Raw genomic sequence first — 24,019 nt, 5'->3', positions numbered from 1 at the left:
GTTGTACGCCTAACCGACTCAGCCACCCAGGCGCCCCTCATTGGAACTTTTATCCTGTGCCACGAGGAATTATTTATAAAAGTGTACAGCTGTTTTTCTGGTCTATAGGTGCATGTTTGAGTGATTTTTCACAATAAGCTCTTAAAATACTGCTTTTTAAATTGATACTCTAAGAGGCTTATTTTAGACATAGACAGCATCCGAAGTTTTAGAACCATGAAATCATGCCCTCAGGAATAACAACCAAATCCATGCCGTTTCTTCGTGCTCTCACCTTTTCTTGAGGAAAAGGGAAAAAGTGTTGTCCGTTTCATTCTCTAAGCCTTCAGAATTAGCTAGTGGTTTTTTTTTTTTTTTTGGGTTGTTTCTATTTAGTCAAAACTAAGTTGGGGAAACATAGTGTAATGTTACAGATATGTAAGTTCTTAAACATAAGGAGCCCCCTTTTTACTGGCAGCTGTATTTGGGCTAAATGTAGGGATACTGGCCTTGTATTTGGGCACTGTATTGTTTCATATATGATCAATTCACAGTTCATATAGAGGGAGAACTAAACAGTTAATTTTTGCGTTAATGAACTTTAGTAAATAAAACTTAGTAAGCATGACTAAAATGACAAGTAGGTATTTATTCAAGTTCTCTTTCATAGTGCTATGTTTTAACATCTGATTAAAATACCTGTGGTACAGGGGCGCCTGGGTGGCTCAGTCGGTTAAGCGTCTGACTTCGGCTCAGGTCATGATCTCGCAGTTCGTGAGTTCAAGCCCCGCGTCAGGCTCTGTGCTGATGGCTCAGAGCCTGGAGCCTGTTTCAGATTCTGTGTCTCCCTCTCTCTCTTACCCTCTCCCCATTCATGCTCTGTCTCTCTCTGTCTCAAAAATAAGTAAACATTAAAAAAAAAATTAAAAAAAAAAATACCTGTGGTACAGATTCGTGTTGTTTGGCCTTTTGGAGGCATTGTCATGTTTATAGTTGATGAGAAGATCCTGGCTTTAAAGAGTATTAAGTGTTTTGTTTTTTTAAAGAAATGCCTTAAAAATAGTTTGCTGTATATGGAACATTGAGTTTTGTTTTTGTTCTAGATTGATATTTTGTTTGCAAGATTAGCACTGCAGACTATTCCGGAAGACTTGGACTTACGAGATGACAGTCTGCTTAAGAATTTAGACATAAGATGCATAAGAAGTCTTAACGGTATGTTAAAACCCACTTCCATTTGTGTAGTAGCTGTTCTTGTCAAATATGAAATCGTTTTTAACTCAGATTTTATAATGGAGCTTTTTATAGCCATGCTATTTACCCATAGCAATAAAATACACGCTAAAATACAGATACACAGATAAAATACACGTTACTTAATAGCTAGACTGCCAGAGGGAATTTATTTTATTCACTGGTATCTTGAACTGTTAATGTGTTTTCTTTCTGGGACATTTAAAGACTGACATCTGTACTCTGTTGCTAGTGGTGTCGGTTTCACTGTATAACCGAATTAGTTGTGATGACGATGATCCTTTGTAACCTTTTCAGATGTTGTGTTTAAAGGGGTTAATTTTGAACACTGTTGTATTTACGTTGCTTGTTGCCTTTTGCTGTCAAAGAATAATTCTTGGAAACTTAGGGGGAGGAAACCCTTCTCAGCATATCTGGACTGGAAGACGTTTTAATTTATCTGATGAAAGTTTGAGATGAGGTAGATTATAGTTCAGACTCTTTGGTTTATGGTAATACTTGTGATAGGAGATACAAGTTTTAGGTTTTTTATTTGCTTTTTAAATCAGTTAATGTTACTGATTCTGTGAAATGTTTTTATTTAAGTTTGACATCAGTCTTAGAAAATTGAAAAGAAATATGGTCATTAAACTTTTGATGATTTAATGTTCTGTTTTTTCACTCCCTGTTAATCAGGTTGCAGGGTAACCGATGAAATTTTACATCTAGTACCAAACATTGACAACTTCAGGTTAACTCTGAGAGCTATCAAACTGTGGGCCAAACGTGAGTTCAGAATTTGTTGGCTAGCTTATTAAAAATGTTTAAACTTTTGTTCAACACTAACTTTTCTTTTTGCTTTTCCCTTATCAACAGGCCACAACATCTATTCCAATATATTAGGTTTCCTCGGTGGTGTTTCCTGGGCTATGCTAGTAGCAAGAACTTGCCAGCTTTATCCAAATGCAATAGCGTCAACTCTTGTACATAAATTTTTCTTGGTATTTTCTAAATGGTATGTGTTTAGATTATATTAAAATAAAATTGATTGTAGACACTGAAGTTTAGTCTTATTTCTATGACATTTCTGCAGCTGGTTTCAGATTGAAATTTTAGTTCATGATGTAGCCATTTAGGTAGACTTGGGGAGATCATATTGTGTAGAAAATGGCAAGCCTAAATTCCGTTCCTTTTCCCTGGCTTTCCCAGGATAGTAAGGCAGGTGCTTTTTGTGCTTCCTTATCCTGCAAATAAACCCTGAATTTTAGCTGTCATGTCTGCTAAAATCCAATGAATGGTATCCGTTTCAGGAACTTGGGATAAAATTTATATATACCACTTCTTTTACTCTTTGGATTCTTCTAAACCTATAGGTCATTAGTTTTGGGAATTGTTTTTTGTTTCAGTTGCCCATTTATCTTTGGCGCAAAGCATTAAAAATGTAATTGTATGTAAAAAGCTTTTAAGAATATAAATGTGTAAAAAATGGCAATTTGTCATCCCTCGGAGATTAGTCATTGACCCAGGAGAGTTTTTTTTTTTTCCCTTAAAGCTTCCTCATTTCATTATGTTCACATTTGTCAAACATTATTTCTTTTAGAACAGTAAGATAAAAAATTATTGCCAATTCATATTAGTTGCTTTGGCCTAAAAGATTCAGTTTCTTGATTTTTAATCAAATTGGTATCAGAGATTTGTCTTCCCACTCTATACCTACGAACCCCTGTACCTACTCCCTCTGCAAAAACAGTTCTTTTTAATTACTTTTATAAAAATTTGAGTTATTGGAAATATAATTGAGAACTATGCCACACTTTTCAGTACACATTCTGTTATTTACAGATTTGATAGCACTGAATCACATATAATCAATTTTGAGGAGATTGACTACAGGATGTCAGGATTTCTGTAATGTTACACATACATAGCAAACAATATTTCTAAAAAGCTAAGCTTGATACTAAGGGTGGCAAATGTTTTCCAATTTTTAAACACTTCCATAAAGGACTGAGGTAGCTAACTCATAGAATGCGTCTTGAAAACAACGTATTTGCGTCACAAGGTTTCATTACACATATTCATGTTAACAACTTTTAAGTTGTGAGATAGAGAAAAGTTTTCCAAATCAATTTCTGTAATTCATATTCCTTTGCCTAAATGAGTGAACTTTTTCATCCTCACTTGTCTTTGAACATAGCTAGTATAAAGAGAGGATTTTTATCTTTCAAGAGGGATTTATCCTGTTGAAGGTTGAGGTGAACACATCAAATGTCCTGGGATAGTACTGAAAAAAAAAAAAAGAATAACGCTTTATCAGTTCTTTGAGAGTCAGAGAAGATGTTTTGACTTCAGCCTAAGAAAGCTACCAAATGGTTTAAGTTAATTTCATAGAGGAAAAGTATTTTGAGTGGTGTTAACATCAACAGAAAGGAGTAAGAGATTTTATATATCAAGAGGGCAAAATGAATGAAGAAGGATCACATTCACAAATGCTGTATGTTTAACAAAATACGTTTAGATGGTAATATCCAATAGTCTTATCAAGTGCTACAATCTTTTTAAACAGGGAATGGCCAAATCCAGTGCTATTGAAACAGCCTGAAGAATGCAATCTTAATTTGCCTGTATGGGACCCAAGGGTTAGTGTATTATTTTTTCCCCTACAAATTCGCACTGTGCAATAACAAGTAAAAATCATCTGCATAATCTTCAGGGAGATTTCCCATCCTTTTACGTATGAGTGGACATGTCCGTATTACACTTTTTTTTTTTTTTTTAGATAACATCAACTATAATTGTCCTCTGATGTGAGAAGCATAATTATGTACCCTGTAAACTCCATTTAATTGTACATAGTTTATAATATCAAGTTCACTAACATTTTAATTTATTCTATATAGAACTACCTTGTAAGTCAAAGTTGTGTGGGCATTTGTGCTTAAAAAAAAAAAATAAAAGATACTCAAAATCCCTGTATTTTTTTATTTGATCTAAATGTTAAAATTGGGTTGTGGTAGGAGAACTGTCTAATGTTTACGTGTGGCAGATAACTTCTAAGCAGTATCGCTCTGATTATTATGATGTAATTTTAAAAATTGGTTGGGATATTTCAGATTACAAAAACCTGGTTGGGCTAAAAGAAGAGCTTCTTTTCTGCTTTATGGGAAATTACGACCTTTATCGCTTACTCAGTTTAAATGTTAACAAGCAATTTTTTAATTGATAAAAGAAACATAGGTTTCAATAAGACTTTAAGGTCTATAGATTCGATTTTCTACATTAATTTGCTGTCTTATTGCAGTATTGAAAATAATGTCAGTTTTAAATTCTGTTAATTACATCAAGCTATGTATTTTCAAGTTTTCCAAACCCCAAGCATTTAATTTTAGAAGGATGTGAGTTTACCATTTCCTTTGTGGAAATATGTCACGTATCATTAGTATACAGATTAAGTTATTAAGTCATTTCATTTTTATCTTAAAATGGTACCACCATGGGTAACCTAGTCTCCGCATGTGTTAATAAGTTTATACGTCCTTTAAGTTAACGGTACATTAAAAACTATGTTTCCATCTTGTTTAAAATTTGTTTTGCACAGAACACTGTTAGGACGTTTCCGAAAAGTATAATTATGTGTGCATCCCCATTTCTGTTGTTGAAAAAAGAAAAACTAAACATCAGTAGATGCCCAACTAGAACTTTTTTTGCTCGACAGGTACACTATTTAAGGTTGCCAGAATAGTCATGCCCAAATGATTGAAGCAAACCTTTAGTTTAGACCAAATCTCTAAAGATTCTATAAAGAAATTCTGTAAAAACAATGTCTCCTTACATGGTTTTTCTTTCTCAACTCCAGCTATGAGTGAACTAAAATTTAATCATTGGTTCAGTTTAACAAGGGGTAAAAAGTCCAAGTATCTGTTGCATATGTACTTGAAGAAACTGATTGGCTGTTGTTGTATGTAGGTAAACCCCAGTGATAGGTACCATCTTATGCCTATAATTACACCAGCATACCCACAACAGAACTCCACGTACAATGTGTCCGTTTCAACACGGATGGTCATGGTTGAGGAGTTTAAACAAGGTAAGTGTTTATCCTTATGCTCTCCTTTATACACGAAGGATTTACATACCATTGTAGACCCAGTTATACAGTTGAAATTGAAGAAAGCATTCACTGAAGTGGGTTTTGGTGTTTATTGATTGATTACAGTATGTATTTGAGAAGTGACTTGAAAAGCTCCATTCAATTCCTTTGAGGCAAATTATGTTTGATTATATACTGGAAAGTTAACCAGTTTAAAGCTGTCTCCTTGGCTGTGCCTTTACGGGCTGCTTTAGTGCCATACCATTGCCATGTACAGTTTTAAATGCTACCTACCAGTTTGTCTCCACTGGGTGACGTGAGAGATGCTTTTTACCAGGCACTGTATATACTTGGAAAGAGCTTTGAGCAGGATTGGGGCCAAAGTGCCTATGATTTTGGAAAAACCTCTAAACTTCCATTTGCAGCAGTACTGTTAATTTCATTGCCTAAAAAGGTCTTTGAGGGAAGTAGCTGAAACAGGATTGTTTGATTTGCTTGATAATAGTCAAGGACACAGAATTAGCTGTACCACTACCGGCTTCAAACTCAGAAGTGTAAGATTCTTTTCTGTAGTCTGAAGAGGCTCTTCATGGGAGGATGTCGCTTAGGAACATCAGGAAGCTTGTTTTTAGAAAGGCAAGAATCAGAGCTTTGGGGAAATTTTTCTTTCTTGGTTAACGACAGTGCTTCAGTTTTTGGAGAGAGTCCTCCTATGAGCATGGCATTTAGAGTAATGGTAATTTACCAGAAACCTGGCTCTCAAAAAATCCTCCAGCTTTTTGAAAAGTGTGTACGTATGTAAGAGTCTCTGTGCTATAAAGTCGATAGACCAAAATTTTTATTTGTTAAAGTTCTGATTTTAGGATCATAGTGAATGCATGTGGTATGTTTAAGATCTTTAAAATTTTAGATTGTTAGACCGAAGCATGCCAACATTTTAATATGTTTTTAATTTAGGTCTTGCTATCACAGATGAAATTTTGCTGAGTAAGGCAGAGTGGTCCAAACTTTTTGAAGCTCCAAACTTCTTTCAAAAGTACAAGTATGTATTTTAAGGCATGTCAGACATGTTACTCTCTTAAGTAATGGTTTAATGGTAGCATATGTGACCTCTCTTCTTGCTAGGCTAATGTAGTTTAAATTTTCCTTCCTGTCACAAAGGTTGTATTGATTTTAGTAAACCCCTTATTTTTTCTTTGTTGAGGTGAAGTGTAGCCCCTACCGTTTGCTACCTGGTGTAACCCAACTCCCACGTATGTAGCAACATCCATTCTGTAGGCGTCTCAGTCGTCACCTGAACTCTCAATCTGTATGCTTTGGCAAAGGAGTGAGCAGTTGAAATCTGTAGTTACTGTTCTCTCTTAGGAAACTATTTCCAGCCAGCTCTGGAAACTTACCATTGAGATCCTATATGAACATAGGCAGAGCTAATAAAATGTCAACATAGAGTCAGGAAAGGGTTTCTAGTAAGTAAAGCACATGATTGGCCTACCATTTCCCCCTAATGTTAATAAAGCCCCTTCCGACATTGCTACAAATAATTATCTTGGGATCTAAGTGGGTGTAATATTTTTTACTAATGGTTTTAATATAATGATAATACCATAGTACAGGTTAAAAGCCTGATTGTGTTGGTTTTGATGAAAATTGTAAGTTATAATAAATCTTACTTTTTAAAACGAAAAAAACGGACTTGCACTTTTATTTGCCCTGAGCTGAAAACTTGCCAAAGTCCCACTTAAAATTTTTTTTTTCTTTAATGCTTGAAACTTTCCTGACCATTTGATCTTGTGTTGGATTGTGTTTTGTAATAATCTAAGCAAGGTTGCTTTATGCTATTTCCCCAATTAAAAACAAGAATGATGACCTTCATGATGTCTCTGTGTTTTGTTTCTGTATCTTTTGCATGAAAAAGCAATATGGAGCCAGCTTAATTGTTGTGTTCTGGGAGCACTGCGTTGTCAGTAAAAAACTTAAATAGCATAACATTGAATGCTCATGTTTATTATTCCCCGTAAGTTTGTGCTTTTCCATTTGGCAGATTTTTTTTTGGTTTTTTTTTGTTTTTGTTTTTATTTTAACCAATGTTGAGGAAGTACCTTTTGAACATTTAAACTAATAAACATATATTATTCTGATACTTTAAAAACTACAACATCAAAGTACTTAATTACTTGTATGGAGAATAAGGAAGAAACTGGTTTTGTAGAAAAGTATCAGCATCTCTTAATCCCTGAGAATCAAAGACGAAATTAGATTCATTCTTCCTATCACTTCCTGGTAGAACTCGAGGTGGGTAGAATGAGGTTTCTGAAATGGCTTCCTTCACTTGAAGAAAGATTAATTGTTGAAATGGAAACCTTGATAGTGTCATCTATTTGAATAAATTTGCATTACTAGAGCTTTGAAGGTTTTTTTTTTTTTTCTAAACCTTGCTTAATCTTTTTTCTTTTACAAGTTTTGAGCTGTCCTTTAACTGACACCAAATGGTCCCTATAAGGTCTTCAATGGACTGATTAAAAGGTTACAGATTATTTACTGAATTCTCTTGAAACAAATCATTTTAGGTGATCAAAAATGACTTCAAGCATGATGAGATATGAGGAAGTAGCAACAAATAGAGGGCATTCTATCTGAAAAATTTAAGTTTTAGCTGTGAGTCCTGGGAAAACAGATTTGAAAGCATGACAATAATGGGCTAGTTTCATCTTCCAAATCCTATTTGTATTTTTAACTTCTCCCAAAATGTTCTTCTTTAGAATAGTCTAGTGCTTACTATCATTAGAACGTGCAGGTAGTCACAGGTTTGAAGTTTTCCTTTTAACGTATCATGTGTAATACCCCCCAAGTGGGCTGTACAACTGAATCGAAATCCTTAGTTGTCTCTTGAGTCAGAGTTGGCTTAGTGTGTCCTGAAACCAGGGCCGTTGGTTATGTATTGGATCTTAGGTTGTAATATCCCTGCCTGTTGTTCTTGGAAGGGTGGGAACCATGGGGGAAATTTCATTTGTCTGACGAAGCAGACAAGTCCATCTTCCAGATGATCTCAGTGTTCTCTGAGAAAAAGGGATAACCTCGCTCTGTTCAATTTTAAATAGCTACAAGAAGATAATTCTCATGTTTTTCCTTTAAGATTATTCAGGTTGACACATAGCAATAAAGGTAATCATCGTTGACATAGGAAATGTGAATACTTCATTCAGGTGTTCCATTTCAATTGGAAAAAGGAGGAGAGGTAACAGGGAGGGGCCAACATGTTCTCTAGGGCGTAGGATTATAATTGCAAGGTGTATGTGTGAATAGAATAATTAGCCTTAAAATGTTTTAAAAACTTAAAATACTAAACTGTAAACTTTTGTTTCTGAATTAAAGATGGAATTGTGAGGAGTTTTCTCTAAGATGATTATATTTTTCAGTGCACATATCTGAGTTGTAGTTTACCCAAGTACAATATTCTGATGAAATGGCCAGGAAACCTACTTACATACTATATTTTGGTTGGAAATAGTTATTAGGTAATAAAAGCAACGAAATTGTTCTTAGGAATTTTTAAATAGGTTTTAATTCATTTGGGATACATTTTTATAGTGAAAAAAATTTTTTTGGGGGGAAACATACTTTAAGTTCGGGTCAAGTTAATGACCATTGCATTAAGGCTTCAAAAGTGTCTCCTGAAAGCATTTGAACATCTTAAGCAAATTCTAGTAGCAGTTGGAAATAGGGGATCACATTCTTTAGGACAGCAATAAGAAAATATATGTAGTCTAAATTTTGAAGTACTTCTTGGTTTTTCTATTCTCTGGTACAGATCTTAGGAATTGAATACCAGTTTTGGTTTTTAAAACTTTGTTAACAAACTCGGTTGGGATTTGGTTTCTGTTTCTTAGTTGGATGAGTCTTTGTTTTATAAATGGATTCCTAATGGCAGGTTATTTCTGTTGAATGTAATTACTGTATTTAATATCTTCTACTTTAAATTTGCTTAAATGTGGCTGAGTGAAGGATATAACAAGAGTAGATTACCACGCCCCCCCCCCCCCCCGCATTGCAATAAGAACCAGTTTGAACTCTTTAAACTTTGAAATTTTAAACTTTAAGTTGCCAACAAAATTATGTTCCAATGGATTGTATGTTTTGCCTCTGTAAATAGAGAACATTTGTTGTACTGAAGACTAAGGTGGTGATTAAGAACATCCATTTTAATAGTGTTGTAAGAGTAGTTTAGAGACTGAGAGTTTTGTCCCCTGTACTAGGTGAATGCAGACATCTTTGCTTTTTTTGTTTTTGTGTACATGCCTGCTTTTATAGTTTGTTGTCTCCTGTTGTAAGTTGTTAGACTTCTGTGAGCTCTTTCTCCATCTTCTCTCCCACCCCCCCACCCCCAAAACTGTTGCCCATTTCCAGCCTCCCAGGGACTGGAAATAAGGTGACTGAGCTTGTTAGGATTTTAGTGGACTTAAGAGCATTTAAGGGCTCTGAGTGGGTTTCTGTGTTCGTAAGATGCATGAGCTTTTAGTGCTTTTATGTGACATTTATTAACTTTTATTTACTTAGGCCATCTGTGTTTGTCCTATTTGGTTTGATCCAAATGATGCAGAACAAAGTAAACTGGTGGTGAAGGAAGTACTGGTCTGTATGGTTTGAACTGCGTATTCACGTACCTGTCTCCGTGTTTCCACATTTACATATGCTGCCTGTGTTCCCTTAAGTTTATAAGTATTTGAAGCCAACTCATTTGAACCTCACAGTTCCCCTGCCAGTAAGAGATGTTATTTTTCAGAGGACGCACACAAGTCTCGCACCTGGGTCACATAGCGATGAAGAATCGTGACTAGTTTTTAAATACTTAATGAGCGTAAATAATAAGCAAACAAATGGAATATTTTAAGGAAGAATGGTTAAAAAATGTTTTTTAACTTCCCAAATTTTCTCTATCCCCTGCCTAAATGTTTTTTCTCTCTCGCTCTCTTTTTTTTTTTTTCCAGATGACTAATTTGAACTGGGGTTAGTAGGTTTTTTTTCCTGGCCTAGGTCAGGCGTTCCGCTTTTGGCCCGAAAACCTCATTCGTCAGATGTGAACGATAAGGGGTTCAGCCTTTTAAAAGAGTAAACTAATTTAAAAATTTTCATCATACCCCAGCTTTCCAAACTAGTAACTGTCCTTGGTAATGGTGTAAGTTTGCTTTTTGTGAGGTAGTTTCTGGTGACAAGTTTGGCTTCTAGCACCTCTGAGATGGGTTCTGTAGAAGAGTATATTGGATGAAAGTTTTTTGGTATTATAAAATTATATGGATTATACTCTAGTTGTAAATAGTTTGATTTAAAAAGATTAAAAATAGGTGTTTAGTTCTGATGGTATTTTGTGAAATGAAAACTTGCCTTTTCTCTGATGGAATTGGATTCCGCATAAAAATCAGGTTTCTGTGTTGATCTCACGTTAGTGAAGTCTGCTTTTTTTTTTTTTTTTTAATAGAAGTTTACACTCTTCCTTGAATAAAATCCTGAGGCCTACCTTCAGTATTCAGTTTAATTTTTGCTACCTTTTAATTTGAGTTAAAAAGCATGATGTGTTTGAACTGTTTTGAACTTACTGATAGAATATGTGTATTTAGTGATCCTGTTTTTGTGTCCAAAGCCATGGTGCGTTACTTCAATTAAAACAATTTTGTTTTAATATATTTTAGTGAGCAGCTTATAGATAGAAAGCACTCCATCAGAGTCTTTGGACCAAACCCATCAGTTCATGTTTATTCAATGTCCTTGAATTAAGCTGCTTTGGGGTAATTATTTATAAAATCACTTTTTTTTTTTTTTTAGAAGAATTAAACTCACCAGTAGTTAGAAACTTGTGAAAATTAGCTTTTATGATTTTATGGACATACTGAGATTGCGATCCCCCCTTGCTAAATTGATGCTGATCTGTAACTGTCGCAAAGCTATTACATTATGGTATTAATATCCAGCACAAAGCAGTTAAATAAAATAAATAGCATGTTGTCTTTATCTCCAAAGGCATTATATTGTACTTCTAGCAAGTGCGCCAACAGAAAAACAGCGCCTAGAATGGTGAGTATAAGATTAGACTTTACAGAAAAAATAAGCAAAAATCAGATAGCTACAGAGCACAGTAGGAGATGGGAGGAGGTTGTGCTCCCATCCAGTTTGGTTTGATTCATAAGCCGAGCTTTACTACTTGAAATGGAAGTAGAGGAATTTGGGGATCCATACACCATTTCCGTTTTTATTTCCCTTATGGAGATCCACGTATCGTTAACTGTATATTTAAGGTGCTTTGTTTTAGTGTCCTGATTTTTATCCTTTAAATATTTGCGGGGGTGTCTTTTGTAACCTTCTTAGTTTGAAATGTGGCTTGGTTCTCCTTCCTCAGTTTTTGCATCAGCATTTTTGGTTAGAGCATGAGACTGGTTTTATCTGTGGACGTTCAGATGGTTGAACTGCTCTCACGTGTGTTTAAGTGTGAACTTGCTGTTACTGCTTTGCATAAACATACTTGACTTTGTGCATTTTATTTTATTTTTTAAATTAACCAGAATTTTCATTAATACTAAGTGACATTTGTTCAGGGTGGGCTTGGTGGAATCAAAAATCCGAATCCTGGTTGGAAGTTTGGAGAAGAATGAATTTATTACACTGGCTCATGTGAATCCCCAGTCATTTCCAGCACCCAAAGAAAATCCTGACAAGTAAGCAGTCTTCTAACTTAATCTAGTTTCCTCCTCTCCCTTTCAGCTTTTACTCATAGAAACTTTTTATAGTCGATTTTTAATAACTAGAGTCCCTATTCCGTTGATCAGATAAGGCACAAAACCAATTTGAGATTTATAGTTTAGGTTTTCCGCATCAGAAACCTTGAAGAGAAAAACTATTTCTTGAGAAAAACCAATGCTAAAATAAATTGTTTTTTTCTGATAATAGTCTAATGATGAGGTACCTATTAACTAATTAGAGTTCAAATTATGCAGATCTGCCTTTTAGCATTTCTTTACATTCCCCCCCCCCCCCCCCCACCTTACTGTGCGGTGCTTGTTAGAATAGCTGCTATACCAAATATGTCTTGCTGTTCATCTTAATTTTTTAAAAAAGAACATGCTTTCATTTGACCTCGCAAAAATCCGATTTGTGATGGATTCTGGAACATTGAGAAGATCTGTTAATAAAAGGCTCATGTTTTTCTTTTAAGAATCTTTTATAGGTCAGTTTCTGGTTCAGTGGTTGCTGTATTATTACTCATACAAAATCTACTTTGCTTTATACTTTGTTGCATTTGGAACGTGAAGGGAGTTTGAGTAGCAAGCTTTAAAAAAATAAAGTAGCATTAAAGAAAGATTGAAAAATAGAAATAATTGATCATTTGAGATTATGTTGCAGTGGTTTAGCTGTTATTCTGATTTGTTTATACAGGTTATTTCCTGTTGCAGTCCTGTAAATGAGTTGTATATTTGAGCTTTTTATAATTTTTTGTTGCTGTAATCTAAATTACTAAAAGACTGATATTTTCAGTAGATTATTAAGTCTACTGATAGAGATTCAAAAGTAGCTGAATCACCCATTGTTCCTGTTGTTATGCTGTAGTCACATTTTTGTCCGTGCCCCGTTTTTGACTGAGTTGTAACATTTTAAGGAATGTATGTTAAGTTCTAGTTAAATTTTTATATCTAGAATCACCTTTTTTGTTTCAGATTTTTCTAAAATGCATTATTCCTTTTCCCTCTTCAGTTTGAACATAGTTTTTGTACTTTGGTACTTTCGGGTCATTTTTTTGTACTTTGGTACTTTCGGGTCGTTAACGATGGTCGTCAGCACCCTGTTTATATAGGCTCAGGGTTAGGGGCGGGAATGACAGGCATGGGGGAGGGCTTGGAGTAGTGATCGGGTTCGGGTTTAGAACTTAGTTTGCTTATACATTTGTATCCTGTTTTCCCACGTACCTCAGATTGTAACCACATTGATAACATTTTCATGAAATAAACTAGTAACGCTTTTCTTACTTTGCAGGGAAGAATTTCGCACGATGTGGGTGATTGGGTTAGTGTTTAAAAAAACAGAAAACTCTGAAAATCTCAGTGTTGATCTCACCTATGATATTCAGTCTTTCACAGATACAGGTATATCTCTACTTGGATGATCAAAACCCATAACTTGCATATTTGAATTTGTCTTCATGTATACCATAGCGATATTTGCAGTAACTGTTAATTTACTTGGGAATGTTGAACAGTGGTTATCAAAATAATCTTAATGTTTTTGGATTAGGTATTACTTTTTGGTCATGTCGAAGATAAAAATGATTTTTTCGTATTGTAGATTTAAAGTTAAGGAGGACCATTTAAAATTTGTTCACAATTGCTTATAAAATTGGATGCCACTTGAGTATTGATTGTGTGAAGGACTGAGTCTGTGTCTGACTGCCTCAGTGATCTTGAACTTTAGACATTTTGAAAGCTAGACATCTGGTAACTTGAGGAAATTTTATTCTCTGTGTCAAATAATAGACTCCAGTGTTGATTCATGGGTAGAGAATAGGGTGACTAGAGCTACATTTCACATTAACCTATACCCTCAGATAGAAGGTAGTCCAGTTTAACTAAAGTGCACATGGTGGGTGTAGTTCACAGAACCTAAGGCTGTTCTGTGTGTGTGTGTGTGTGTGTGTGTGTGTGTGTGTGTGTGTGTGTGTATAGGTGCACAACTTTCCAAGAGGATGGTGAATACACATGGAGGGAGTGATGAGTAGGGACTAACTCTTTTTTTCCTCTTACACATCTCCTTTTCTCCCCATTAAAAAAAAAGTTTAGTGTATGTCATTTTCACCTGTCCCCAATAAGGAGTTTTCCCCTAAGAACCTTTAGCTGTAACATTAAACATTTTGTACCTCCTTAGAGGAGAGACAGAAATCGGTCCAGTTTGTTAAAAAGTCAGTATCGTACACTAAGTGTGAAGAAATGAAAGGAAAAGAGTGTGTCTTTCGGTGTGTAAATGCTCAGGTGCGGTGACTAGGAGGCAGACTCAAGTAGTCAGGTGATTACACGTATGTGTAGAATCGCCAGCAGCGTGACATCTGTGAGTTCCTGCAGGTGCTCTCTGTTGTGACCCAAGAGACCGCCAGCGGCAGGATTGCCATTGGTGACACAGCGGCTAAAGTTTCCAGTAAATTGAAAGGTGAACTCTAAATGAGACACCTGGTAGTTGTCTTCTTGAAAAATTCAGATTAAAAACACTCTGTTTCTTACGTAAAATTGAGCTGATTTCTTGGTTCAAATAATTGGTAAGCAAGTTTTTCATCTCTAGGGATGTAAGTGGGATGTGGCACATTTCTTTATTGTGGGAACATTGAAGGGTATTTAGTGTCCCTGGCAGTGGTAACCCTTAATTGCTGTGACAACGAAAACATTCCTCCACATTTCTTAGCATGTGCTTTGGAGGGTGATAACTTCACTTGCTGAACACCACAGAATGTTTTTTTCCAAAGTAAAAATTCTGATGTCGACTTAAACTATTTATAAACTAACAAATCACGTAGAGATACTTGAATTAGAAAATTGGTTTTGTGCATTTCATCTAAGTTTAGCTGTTTATCAAAGATTGTGCTAATGAACCATCAAGATTTTAAAGGACTTGTAGTTATTTTGGGAAGGAAGTGTTTAGTTTTCCTGTATCTTGAAACATTTTAATGGAATACTTGGTGAGATTTTCTCAGAAAACAAGTTTAATATGTTCACTACTCCAATTCTTAACTTCCAGTCTCTTCCACCTTCTCTTCAGATCTTTTTAATCTCAGGTATTGGCAACTATATCCCTGTATTTGTGCAAGCTAGAAATCTTGGAGTCCTCCAGGGCTCCTGTTTTTCTCATACTTGATACTGATGCATTAAAAAATCCTTTTGCCTCTACTTGTAGTATTCATTGAGATTCCTGCTACTAATTGCTATCTCTGTTGCCATCACATCAGTCCAGGCCCTTTGTCATTGCTCTGTTGTATTACTGCTGTTACTACAGTTTCCCCGGCCTGACCTCGCCCAGCTATTAATAGAATAATAGCTATTTTCAGTAAGCGTCCAAAATGATACTAAGCCAGATCATGTCTCACCAGCTTAAAACCTATAATGGCTACCCGTCTCATTTGGAATAAAAGTCTCAGGCCTTCCTTTCTGTGGTTTGCAAGCTTTTACCTGATCTGGCCTTCTCACTATGCCTCTGGCCTCGTTTCCTGTTGTAAGTTCAGAATCCTTTATCCACATATCTCAGGGCCAGGAAGGTAATAAAGTTAGTAAGTAAGATTCCGAGTGGGGACTGGACGATGCCTGGTATTTGGTGGTCCGAGACAGGAACATTTCTGCAGGGAACTGTTTGGTATTTGCATTAAGTAAGCGAAGGTAGAGACCAAACAGCCACACGTTGGTAGTTTAGATCAGGGTGTGTTGTTGCCACGTGACTTCTGATGCCCATTTTAGGAAAAACTTCTGTGTTGGGCGCTTTGGGGATTTTAGAACTGCTGTTAAAGGACTTTAACTTTTCCTTTACTTTTCCTTCCCTCCAGTGGCCTTTTTGTGGTTCCCCAGACATTCCCAAAGTGAGTCCTTGACATGGGCTCTTCCTGGAATGAATGCTGGTCCGCCAGTTACTTCTTACTTTCACTTCGGTTTCCAGGCTCGTGTCCTCTCGCTTTCCAGGCCCAGCTTCTCTCCTTGTCTTCCCTACTCCGTTTCCCTTGTAGCACTATCATCATCTGATACGAAATATTTGTCACTTGCTTTCTTTCCTATTTATTGTATTGTCACTATGAGAATGTAGACTCCATAAAGTTCTTTTGGTCTCTTAACTCTTTTCTATGTCCCCCATGTCCAGAACAGTGGGATACAGTGTAGGTGCTCAGTAAATACTCGTTGTATGACTGAGTGAATTGATTTTTCCATTTTGGGATTCTCTGGAACTTAGGTGGATTAATTTATTTGTAGCATTTTGTTTTTGTTCCTGTGACCTCTATTCAGTTATTTCTATAACAGAACATGTTGCTACTTAAAGTCTTTTTTCTGCAGATTCTTGAAACGCTGTGTTTAGGTGTAGTTAATAAGCTTGACTTTTGCTACATTTGTTACATAATTGGGCTAGCGTTGTAAATTATACTGGTAGCACAAAAGGGTATGGGTTTTAGAAACTCCTTTTGTCCAGTTCTGCTGTTTCTTAGAGTTGCTATTTTAAAGTTCTTTAAAGTTACTATTTTAAGGGCCGCCTGGGTGGCTCAGTCGGTTAAGCATCCGATTTCGGCTCAGGTCATGATCTCGTGGCTCGTGGGTTCCAGCCCCGCATCAGGCTCTGTGCTGACAGCTCAGCGCCTGGAGCCTGCTTCCGATTCTGTCTCCCTCTCTCTGCCCCTCCCCCGACTCATACTCTGTCTCTCTCTCTCTCTCTCAAAAATAAACAAACATAGGGGCGCCTGGGTGGCTCAGTCGGTTAAGCATCTGACTTTGGCTCAGGTCATGATCTTGTGGTTCGTGGGTTCGAGCCCCGTGTCGGGCGCTGTGCTGACAGCTCAGAACCTGGAGCCTGTTTTGGATTCTGTGTCTCCCTCTCTCTCTGACCCTCCCCTGCTCCCACTCTGTTGTGCGCTTGCTCGCTCTCTCGCTCTCTCAAAAATAAATAAACATTAAAAAAAATTTTAAAACTAAACATAAAAATAAAATTATTTTAAGAGTTATTGCACTGGAAGAATTAGTATACTTTGTGCTTTTATTCTTTATATACACCTTGTGGTGATAGAGTTTGCTCAGGCAATGGAATTTGTCAGATCATTTTTTTGCCTGATGGTTTTGAAGTTTTATGTACAGTATTGGTAGAAGAAGATCCCTACTTAGAATAGCTTCTGCTGGGGGAGTTTAACTGCCTTTATTAAAATGTTGCTATTTCTTGTAACAATTTCCTAATTGTGTAGTTTATAGGCAAGCAATAAACAGCAAGATGTTTGAGGTGGACATGAAAATTGCTGCAATGCATGTAAAAAGAAAGCAACTCCATCAACTACTACCTAATCATGTTCTTCAGAAAAAGAAAAAGGTAAATTTAGCAAGTACTTAACAAAAGCGTTACTGACATAATGTTTTTACTGTATTCAGCCTATCAGTTACTCAGCGTTTAGACTCAGTAAGTCACACACATGAAGTAGATCACAGCAGGTGAAAAATCTGTTCTAGGGAGCAGCTCCATTATGTGAAACCTTGTTTCCAATCAATTTTCTTGCATGTACTTGATTCAGACCTCACACAGACATGGAGATGCTTCTTCACCCTTATTTGATATAAACGTATATTCTCTTTTCAAAATTTTCTACTGTCCATTTACTATCCCACCTGTAGCAGTACCTGATTTCTTTTCCTTTAAAAAGTAGACAAATTAGGTAAATTGTGGATCAAGTAAATTCTGTGGCTTGTTATAAAAATGGCTTTATTTTGTTAAGAATTATATACGTATATTGCTTAAAAATTAAGTTGTGGAGTATGAGAATCACAAGCAGAGCTGACCAGAATTAATGTTTTGTAGTTTATTGTTCTGGGAATGCTGCTTCCTGTTGAATAACTTATAGCTGTGTTTTTCTCGTTTGGACTTCTAGAGAATATATTAGAATTTTAGTGCAGAGATGACAATTAGATTTTTAACGTTATATGATTTCAAAAATAGACGGCTTATTTCTGTAACGGAATACTTAACACACTGCCGTGAAAATAATTGGACTAGAGCTATATGATATTAATATGTTTAGTTAGATGCAGATGAATATGTACTATTTAATAATTTTATCTAAAGTTTGCAAGTTTAAAAATGTAAAATGACATATTTTTTAAGAGAGAATAGGAAAGAAAAGTCTGTTAGAGAACGATGGCCACCACTTTTCAGGGTGATGGTTGGTCATCTGGGGCTGGGGCTGGGACAGAGGACGAAGGTAACACACAAAGGGCTTCAGCATCATAAGGTTTTGTGTCTTAGAGCATAGCGTTTATTATGGTACAAGCATCTGAGCCAAGGACGAGACTTTGTGGGTCAGCTGGCTCGATTTCAGGTTTCACGGCCTCCCAGCTGGGAGACTCGGGCCAATTCTGGACCAAACGTCATGTTCTTGATTCGCTTTTTCTCTAAAATGGAGATAATATTTGTATCTACCTCGTTAGGTATTTTGTAAGGATATTATAGGTACTCTGCGCTTGGCACATAGTGCGTGCTCATACTTGTTTCTGGTGTTCTCGTCGTAACTTTGGGGCAGAGGTACTTACTTGCCTTTTTATTTTGGTCTAAAATGCAGGTGTAAAAGGCATTTTCATTTTTAAAATGGCTTACCACAGTAAAGCCTTTATACGGCTTGTCATTCTCTTCTCAACCTGATGCTTTTTTATGAGTTAACTAAGTAATATGTAGAAAGTGATAAAATGTACTGCTGTTATTTCAAGCCATTTTATTTAATTGTTATAAAGCATACATAAAGTTTACCAGTGAACAATTTTATTTTTAAACTAAAGTGTCAAGTCAGACATTTGTCTTCTAATTGTCCCTTGGTGTTATTAATGAGTTTAAACAACTGCACTTAAATATGTATTTACTGCATGTAAAAATATGTAAACATTTTACGCATTTTCAGAAGTGAATGTAAATATAAATAGATATTTATATTGTTCTTTAACACTTACTTCCATTAAAACAGCTATTTATAACTGAGGTAATTAGATTTTCCAGGACCCTTGGTTCAGATTACCTTTTAAATTAAAATTCCTATCTAGGGGTGCCTGGGTGGCTCAGTTCGTTGAGTGTCGGACTCTTGATCTCAGCTTAGGTCTTGCTGTTAGTGTCGTAATAAGTTCATGCCCATGTTGGGCTCCGGGTTGGGCATGAAGCCTACTTTAAAAAAAAAAACCGAAAAACCAAAAACCCTCCTACATTGATACTTGGAGCAACTAAAGTATAGTTTAAGTAAATTTTTTTCTACTGCTTAAAGTTTTATCGACTTACACATAATCATCTGGAATTTGAAAAGAATTCTGAATGATCAGAAATTTATTATTTAGTCCAGACATTGTATTTATCAAATAAAGCTTAACTATAATCTTATCACCCAGTAACAGCTACTCTTCAGCATTTCAGTTTTATTTCTATATAGACCTTTCAGTGCACATAGGTAACCTATACATATGTATTTTTAAAAGGTTTTTGGTGATACTTGCCTTTTGTGACCTCCTCTTTGGGTGCTTATTATGTATCCAGATTACATTACATTACAAATACTATGTGGCTGCTTAGTATTTCTTTGTATAGCTATGGTATGCTTATATCTGTCCTTGATTTGACATCATTTGGATTATTTCTAGCCACTAGTAAAATAGTATTTTCTTGTTTTTAGAAGTATCTAGAAATCTAGATCCATGAAGCTTTTCTTTTAGACTCTTATTAATACCATCCTTTTATAAACTGCTATTTGCAAAGCACTGTACAAGTGTTTTTCTGTATTGAATACTACAACAGTCTACAAGTATGTCTTTTATAGGAGAAACAGAGTGGCTAAAAAACTTGCCCAAGGTTGTAGAGTAAGCAACATGACTTGAACCTAGGTTTCTCTCTTTAGTATGTTCTGTCTTTATCTCTTATTGGAAAGTTTCGATAGAACCTTTATGATTTCTTGGCATTGAAGTCTCTTGCCAAATTTGGTATAGATACAGAGGCAAAGCAGAGCAGCCGTTTTGTGTTCAGACCAACCAGTTAAAACCTCCACGTTCACAGATCATCCTCAGCAGTGGCCTGTTGTCTCATAGGTATTTTGATCACCTGGTCAGGCTGGTAACTGTAGAATTGAGTGTAATTTACTTCCTGTACAAATGTTTGGTGGAGAGTGAAATTGGTAGCATTTTTGTGTAGGAAAGATGCTCATTAGAAGATTTGTTTCACAACGCAACTGACTACGTGAACAAGTGGCATTACTTTCTCTTCCTCTCCCTTCTGCCAAATCTCATCTTCCCCGTTTGATCAGTAACTAGAGAGCACGCGCACATATGCACATACACGTAAATGGTGTATGGGTTTTTGTCAACAGTGCAATCCTTTCCATTAAAATGTTTCTGTAGAGGGTGCCTTGGGTGCCACAGTCTGTTAAGCATCCGACTGTTGAGTTTGGCTCAGGTCATGGTCTCATGGTTTGTGAGCTCAAGCCCTGCATCAGGCTCTGTGCTAATAGCTAATAGATTTTTCTGTCTGTCTCGCTCTGTCCCTGTCCTGCTTGAGCGTGTTCTCTCAAAATAAGTAAATAATACCTTTTTAAAAAAGAAGGAAAGGAAAAACAATTTAATAAAATGTTCCTGTAGGTAAATGAGCACCAAGGTTAAAAAGTATTCTGGAAAAAAAAAGAAGCTGAAGAAACTCCATTTGATATTGCAATACTATTGATTGTAGAAAGAGAAACCTAAGTTGTTTAGAAATCAATTTTCATCCCATATAACCATTCATAGTTTAAGTTTTATTTTGGCTTTCCTATATTAAATAACCTTTTTGAGTGCTTTGATTTTTGAGAAGCAAGACTAGCATTAGGATTTACATGTGGATATTAGCTTTCACTTTCACAAAATTTATTTTCACAGGAAAATTTATACTAGTGGATGTATCATGTTAAAATTCTAAGTTGGCGGTCAGAGCACCAGAAGTTCTTGCTTTGAGAGAAGCTCATTTATTTACAAATGTTTAGAAGTGGCGCTACACTGTACTTAGTTGATAATTTTTTTGAAATTACACTATTTTATATTCATTTCAGAATAATTAAAAATTGATTTAAAAATTGCTCATAAACCCAATAACCAGAGATCCTCGTTGCTAGTATTGTTTATCATCTAGACTGTTTTCCTAATACAGATGTCTATGTGTCTGTGTATATTCATAGTCCTCTGATTTAAGGTCCATCTGTTGCCACACGAGAGTGCTTTTTAGTGCGCAGCGTGTCTTAAAGACAGTGTGTACGTTTAGTTTTGCACCGTTTCTCCTGTTTTCTCCCGTGGAGGAACTGTCTTGTGGTCCGAGGCCTCTTGGAGGCCAGCAAGTGTACATCTCCCAAATGTTTGCCTTGTAAGTCAGCATGACACTTCTGGTTTTTCCGGACCTCATTCCTTTGTACTTTCTAATAGAAATCATTTATCAGAGTAAAAGATGTTGGTGTTTCAGAGATCTGGCTAAAATAAAGATACGTTTGAAATATATTTCAAATATTTAATTTATCTAATATTTAATTTAAAATAAAATTAAAAGTATTTAATTTTACTAATTGCAGCATTCAACGGAAGGTGTCAGATTGACACCTCTCAATGACAGCAGCCTCGACTTGTCTATGGACAGTGACAACAGCATGTCTGTGCCTTCACCTACTAGTGCTATGAAGACCAGTCCATTGAACAGTTCTGGCAGCTCTCAGGGGTAAGGCAGACGAGGGGATGAAGTGGAGTGGCTGTTGACTAAACACATTTGATGGATTCTCTCGTTAAAGTCATCTGTTTATTTTTCCCCATCTTCTGACTTTTTTAAAAACAGCAATTAAACTTATTTTGGGGAGGAAGTAATTATTTTTGTCCTGTTGTGTCGTACTTGTATTCCGTTTTTGGAACAGGTATGTCTTCATTCAGATACGAATGAATGTTAGCGCCGTAATCCCTCAAGTTTCCGACACAGATAGTTCCTGACTTTCGTGGTTTGACATTTTTTGACTTTATAATGATGCAAAAGCAGGACAAAGTCAGGAAAAACCATGCTTCGCATTTTGAATTTTGACCCTTTCTGGGACTAGCAACATACTGTGTACGATAGTCCCCGATGCCTGGCACCAGCAGAGAGCCCCGAGTCACAGGGTCAACGGCCGGTACCCAGACAGCCATTCTGCACCCATGCAACCATTCTGTTTTCCCTTTGGTACAGTATTCAGTAAATTACAAGAGGTATTCAGCACTTTATTATAAAGTAGGCTTTGTGTTAGGTGGTTTTGTCCAATTACAGGCTAACGTAAGTGTCCCGAGCATGTTTAAGGTAGGCTAGGCTAAGCTATGACGTTTGGTAGTTGGTTATGTGTATTAAATAGATTTTCGACTTAAGATATTTTCAACTTATGATGGCTTTAGTGGGATGTAATCCCAACTTAATCCAGAAGGAGCTGTATTGAGATATCTGCTAACCTTCAGTGAACTGTGTGGTGTGCTAAGGAGAACGGACAAGAGAGAAAACCACCTTTCTGTCCTGGAGCTGCTTCTATATGTGCAGCAGGAGAACATATCTATGAAAATATTAGGGGTCTCCTGAAGGAGGTGAAGATCTCTGTGGGCTGGTTTTAGTTACAGGAAACTTTTTTTTTATATATAAGTGGGAGAGGGGCAGAGAGAGAGAGAGAGAGAGAGAAAATCTCAAGCAGGCTGTGCTCTGTGAGCACAGAGCCCAGCACGGGACTTGATCCCGCTAACTAACTGTGAGATCGTGACCTGAGCTGAAATCAAGAGTCTGGTGCTCAACCAACTGAGCCACCCATGCACCCCTAAATATTTTTCTTACGAAAGAAAGACATGGCTATGGTGGCAAAAATTAGAACACAAAAAGCCATATTTATTTTTACTTCTGTAAATTCTTACGGTATATCCTTGCAGAGTCTTTTTTTGTTTGTTTTAATGGAAATAACTAGGGTATCTTCGAAGTGAGCTGTTTATGGTAGACTTCTCAGGTGCTGCTAATATTTTTAGTTGTGCCGATCATTTTGTTAATTAATGAGTTGATACTTAAAACTTGAGCAGTTTTGTGAATGCGTGTTATATTTCATATTTCGTATTTTAAGAAGCAGTTTTAAATATCGGATTGCTAGTTAAAATATAACCAATGGCAGAGGTGGAGGTTAGGATGATTCTTTGGACAAATACGCAGTAGGGGAAATGTAGATGTACAGTCAGATAGGGTCACTTTTCTTCTCTTGGCCTTTGAATGCGTGCTGTGTTTTTAGGCTAATTGTGCACAGTCTGAAGACTTCAGGCACGAACATGGATTCTAAATCTTGTAGTTTTTTTTAAATTTTTTTTTTTTTTAATGTTTTTATTTATTTTTGAGACAGAGAGAGGCAGAGCATGAGCAGGGGAGGGGCAGAGAGAGAGGGAGACACAGAATCCGAAGCAGGCTCCAGGCTCTGCGCTGTCAGCACAGAGCCCGACGCAGGGCTTGAACTCACAGACTGTGAGATCATGACCTGAGCCGAAGCCAGACGCTTAACCGACTGAGCCACCCAGGCACCCCTAAATCTTGTAGTTTTAAAAGCACTTCCCCATTTGTAGAGTCTTAATTTCTAGGGATTTTTTTTTCTTTTTTTTAAGTTTGAGTGTTCTTCCCCCCCCCCCGCCACAAAGAAGCAGACGTTTTAATAAGAGGTTTGGGGTTTGTATAGAAGCTTTTGTACTTTGAGTTTGTGCACATGTATGTAAATAGGCATACATGCTAGGTAACTTCAGAAGTTTTAATACTAGTTTCTTACATAATAGTAATCTTCTGTAAGTAACTTCTGGATTTTAAGTTATAATTGTGTATTTGCTTAGCAAACTTGGAGTATTTATTATACACTAGCCATTTTGCTAGCTATTTCTGGGTTTCTCCTGCATCTGTGGTGCTCCTCTGGCCAGCTGTCCCTTTCTGTTTAAGACACTAGATGTGTGTGCCCTC

General features: G+C 36.4%; 1 protein-coding gene across 8 annotated transcripts in view; it reads left to right on the top strand.

The window, feature by feature from the left end:
- PAPOLA (poly(A) polymerase alpha) overlaps nucleotides 1-24,019 on the top strand; it is a 62,129-nt gene that overhangs the window by 26,190 nt on the left and 11,920 nt on the right. For all 8 annotated transcript variants that reach the window (XM_025919102.2, XM_086708851.1, XM_086708856.1 and 5 more), the window contains exons 7-17: nucleotides 1,083-1,194; nucleotides 1,909-1,998; nucleotides 2,089-2,227; nucleotides 3,779-3,851; nucleotides 5,179-5,299; nucleotides 6,260-6,344; nucleotides 11,315-11,368; nucleotides 11,887-12,006; nucleotides 13,319-13,428; nucleotides 17,253-17,374; nucleotides 21,612-21,754. In XM_025919102.2, coding sequence (XP_025774887.1) covers nucleotides 1,083-1,194; nucleotides 1,909-1,998; nucleotides 2,089-2,227; nucleotides 3,779-3,851; nucleotides 5,179-5,299; nucleotides 6,260-6,344; nucleotides 11,315-11,368; nucleotides 11,887-12,006; nucleotides 13,319-13,428; nucleotides 17,253-17,374; nucleotides 21,612-21,754 — 1,169 coding nt within the window. The remainder of the gene's footprint in view (nucleotides 1-1,082; nucleotides 1,195-1,908; nucleotides 1,999-2,088; nucleotides 2,228-3,778; nucleotides 3,852-5,178; nucleotides 5,300-6,259; nucleotides 6,345-11,314; nucleotides 11,369-11,886; nucleotides 12,007-13,318; nucleotides 13,429-17,252; nucleotides 17,375-21,611; nucleotides 21,755-24,019) is intronic.

The sequence above is a fragment of the Puma concolor genome, chromosome B3, assembly GCF_028749965.1.
Source record: "Puma concolor isolate L17-30 chromosome B3, mPumCon1.1.hap2, whole genome shotgun sequence".
Lineage (NCBI taxonomy): Eukaryota > Metazoa > Chordata > Mammalia > Carnivora > Felidae > Puma > Puma concolor.
The sequence above is the reverse complement of the archived record's forward strand: the minus strand, read 5'-3'. Positions and strand labels throughout refer to the sequence as shown.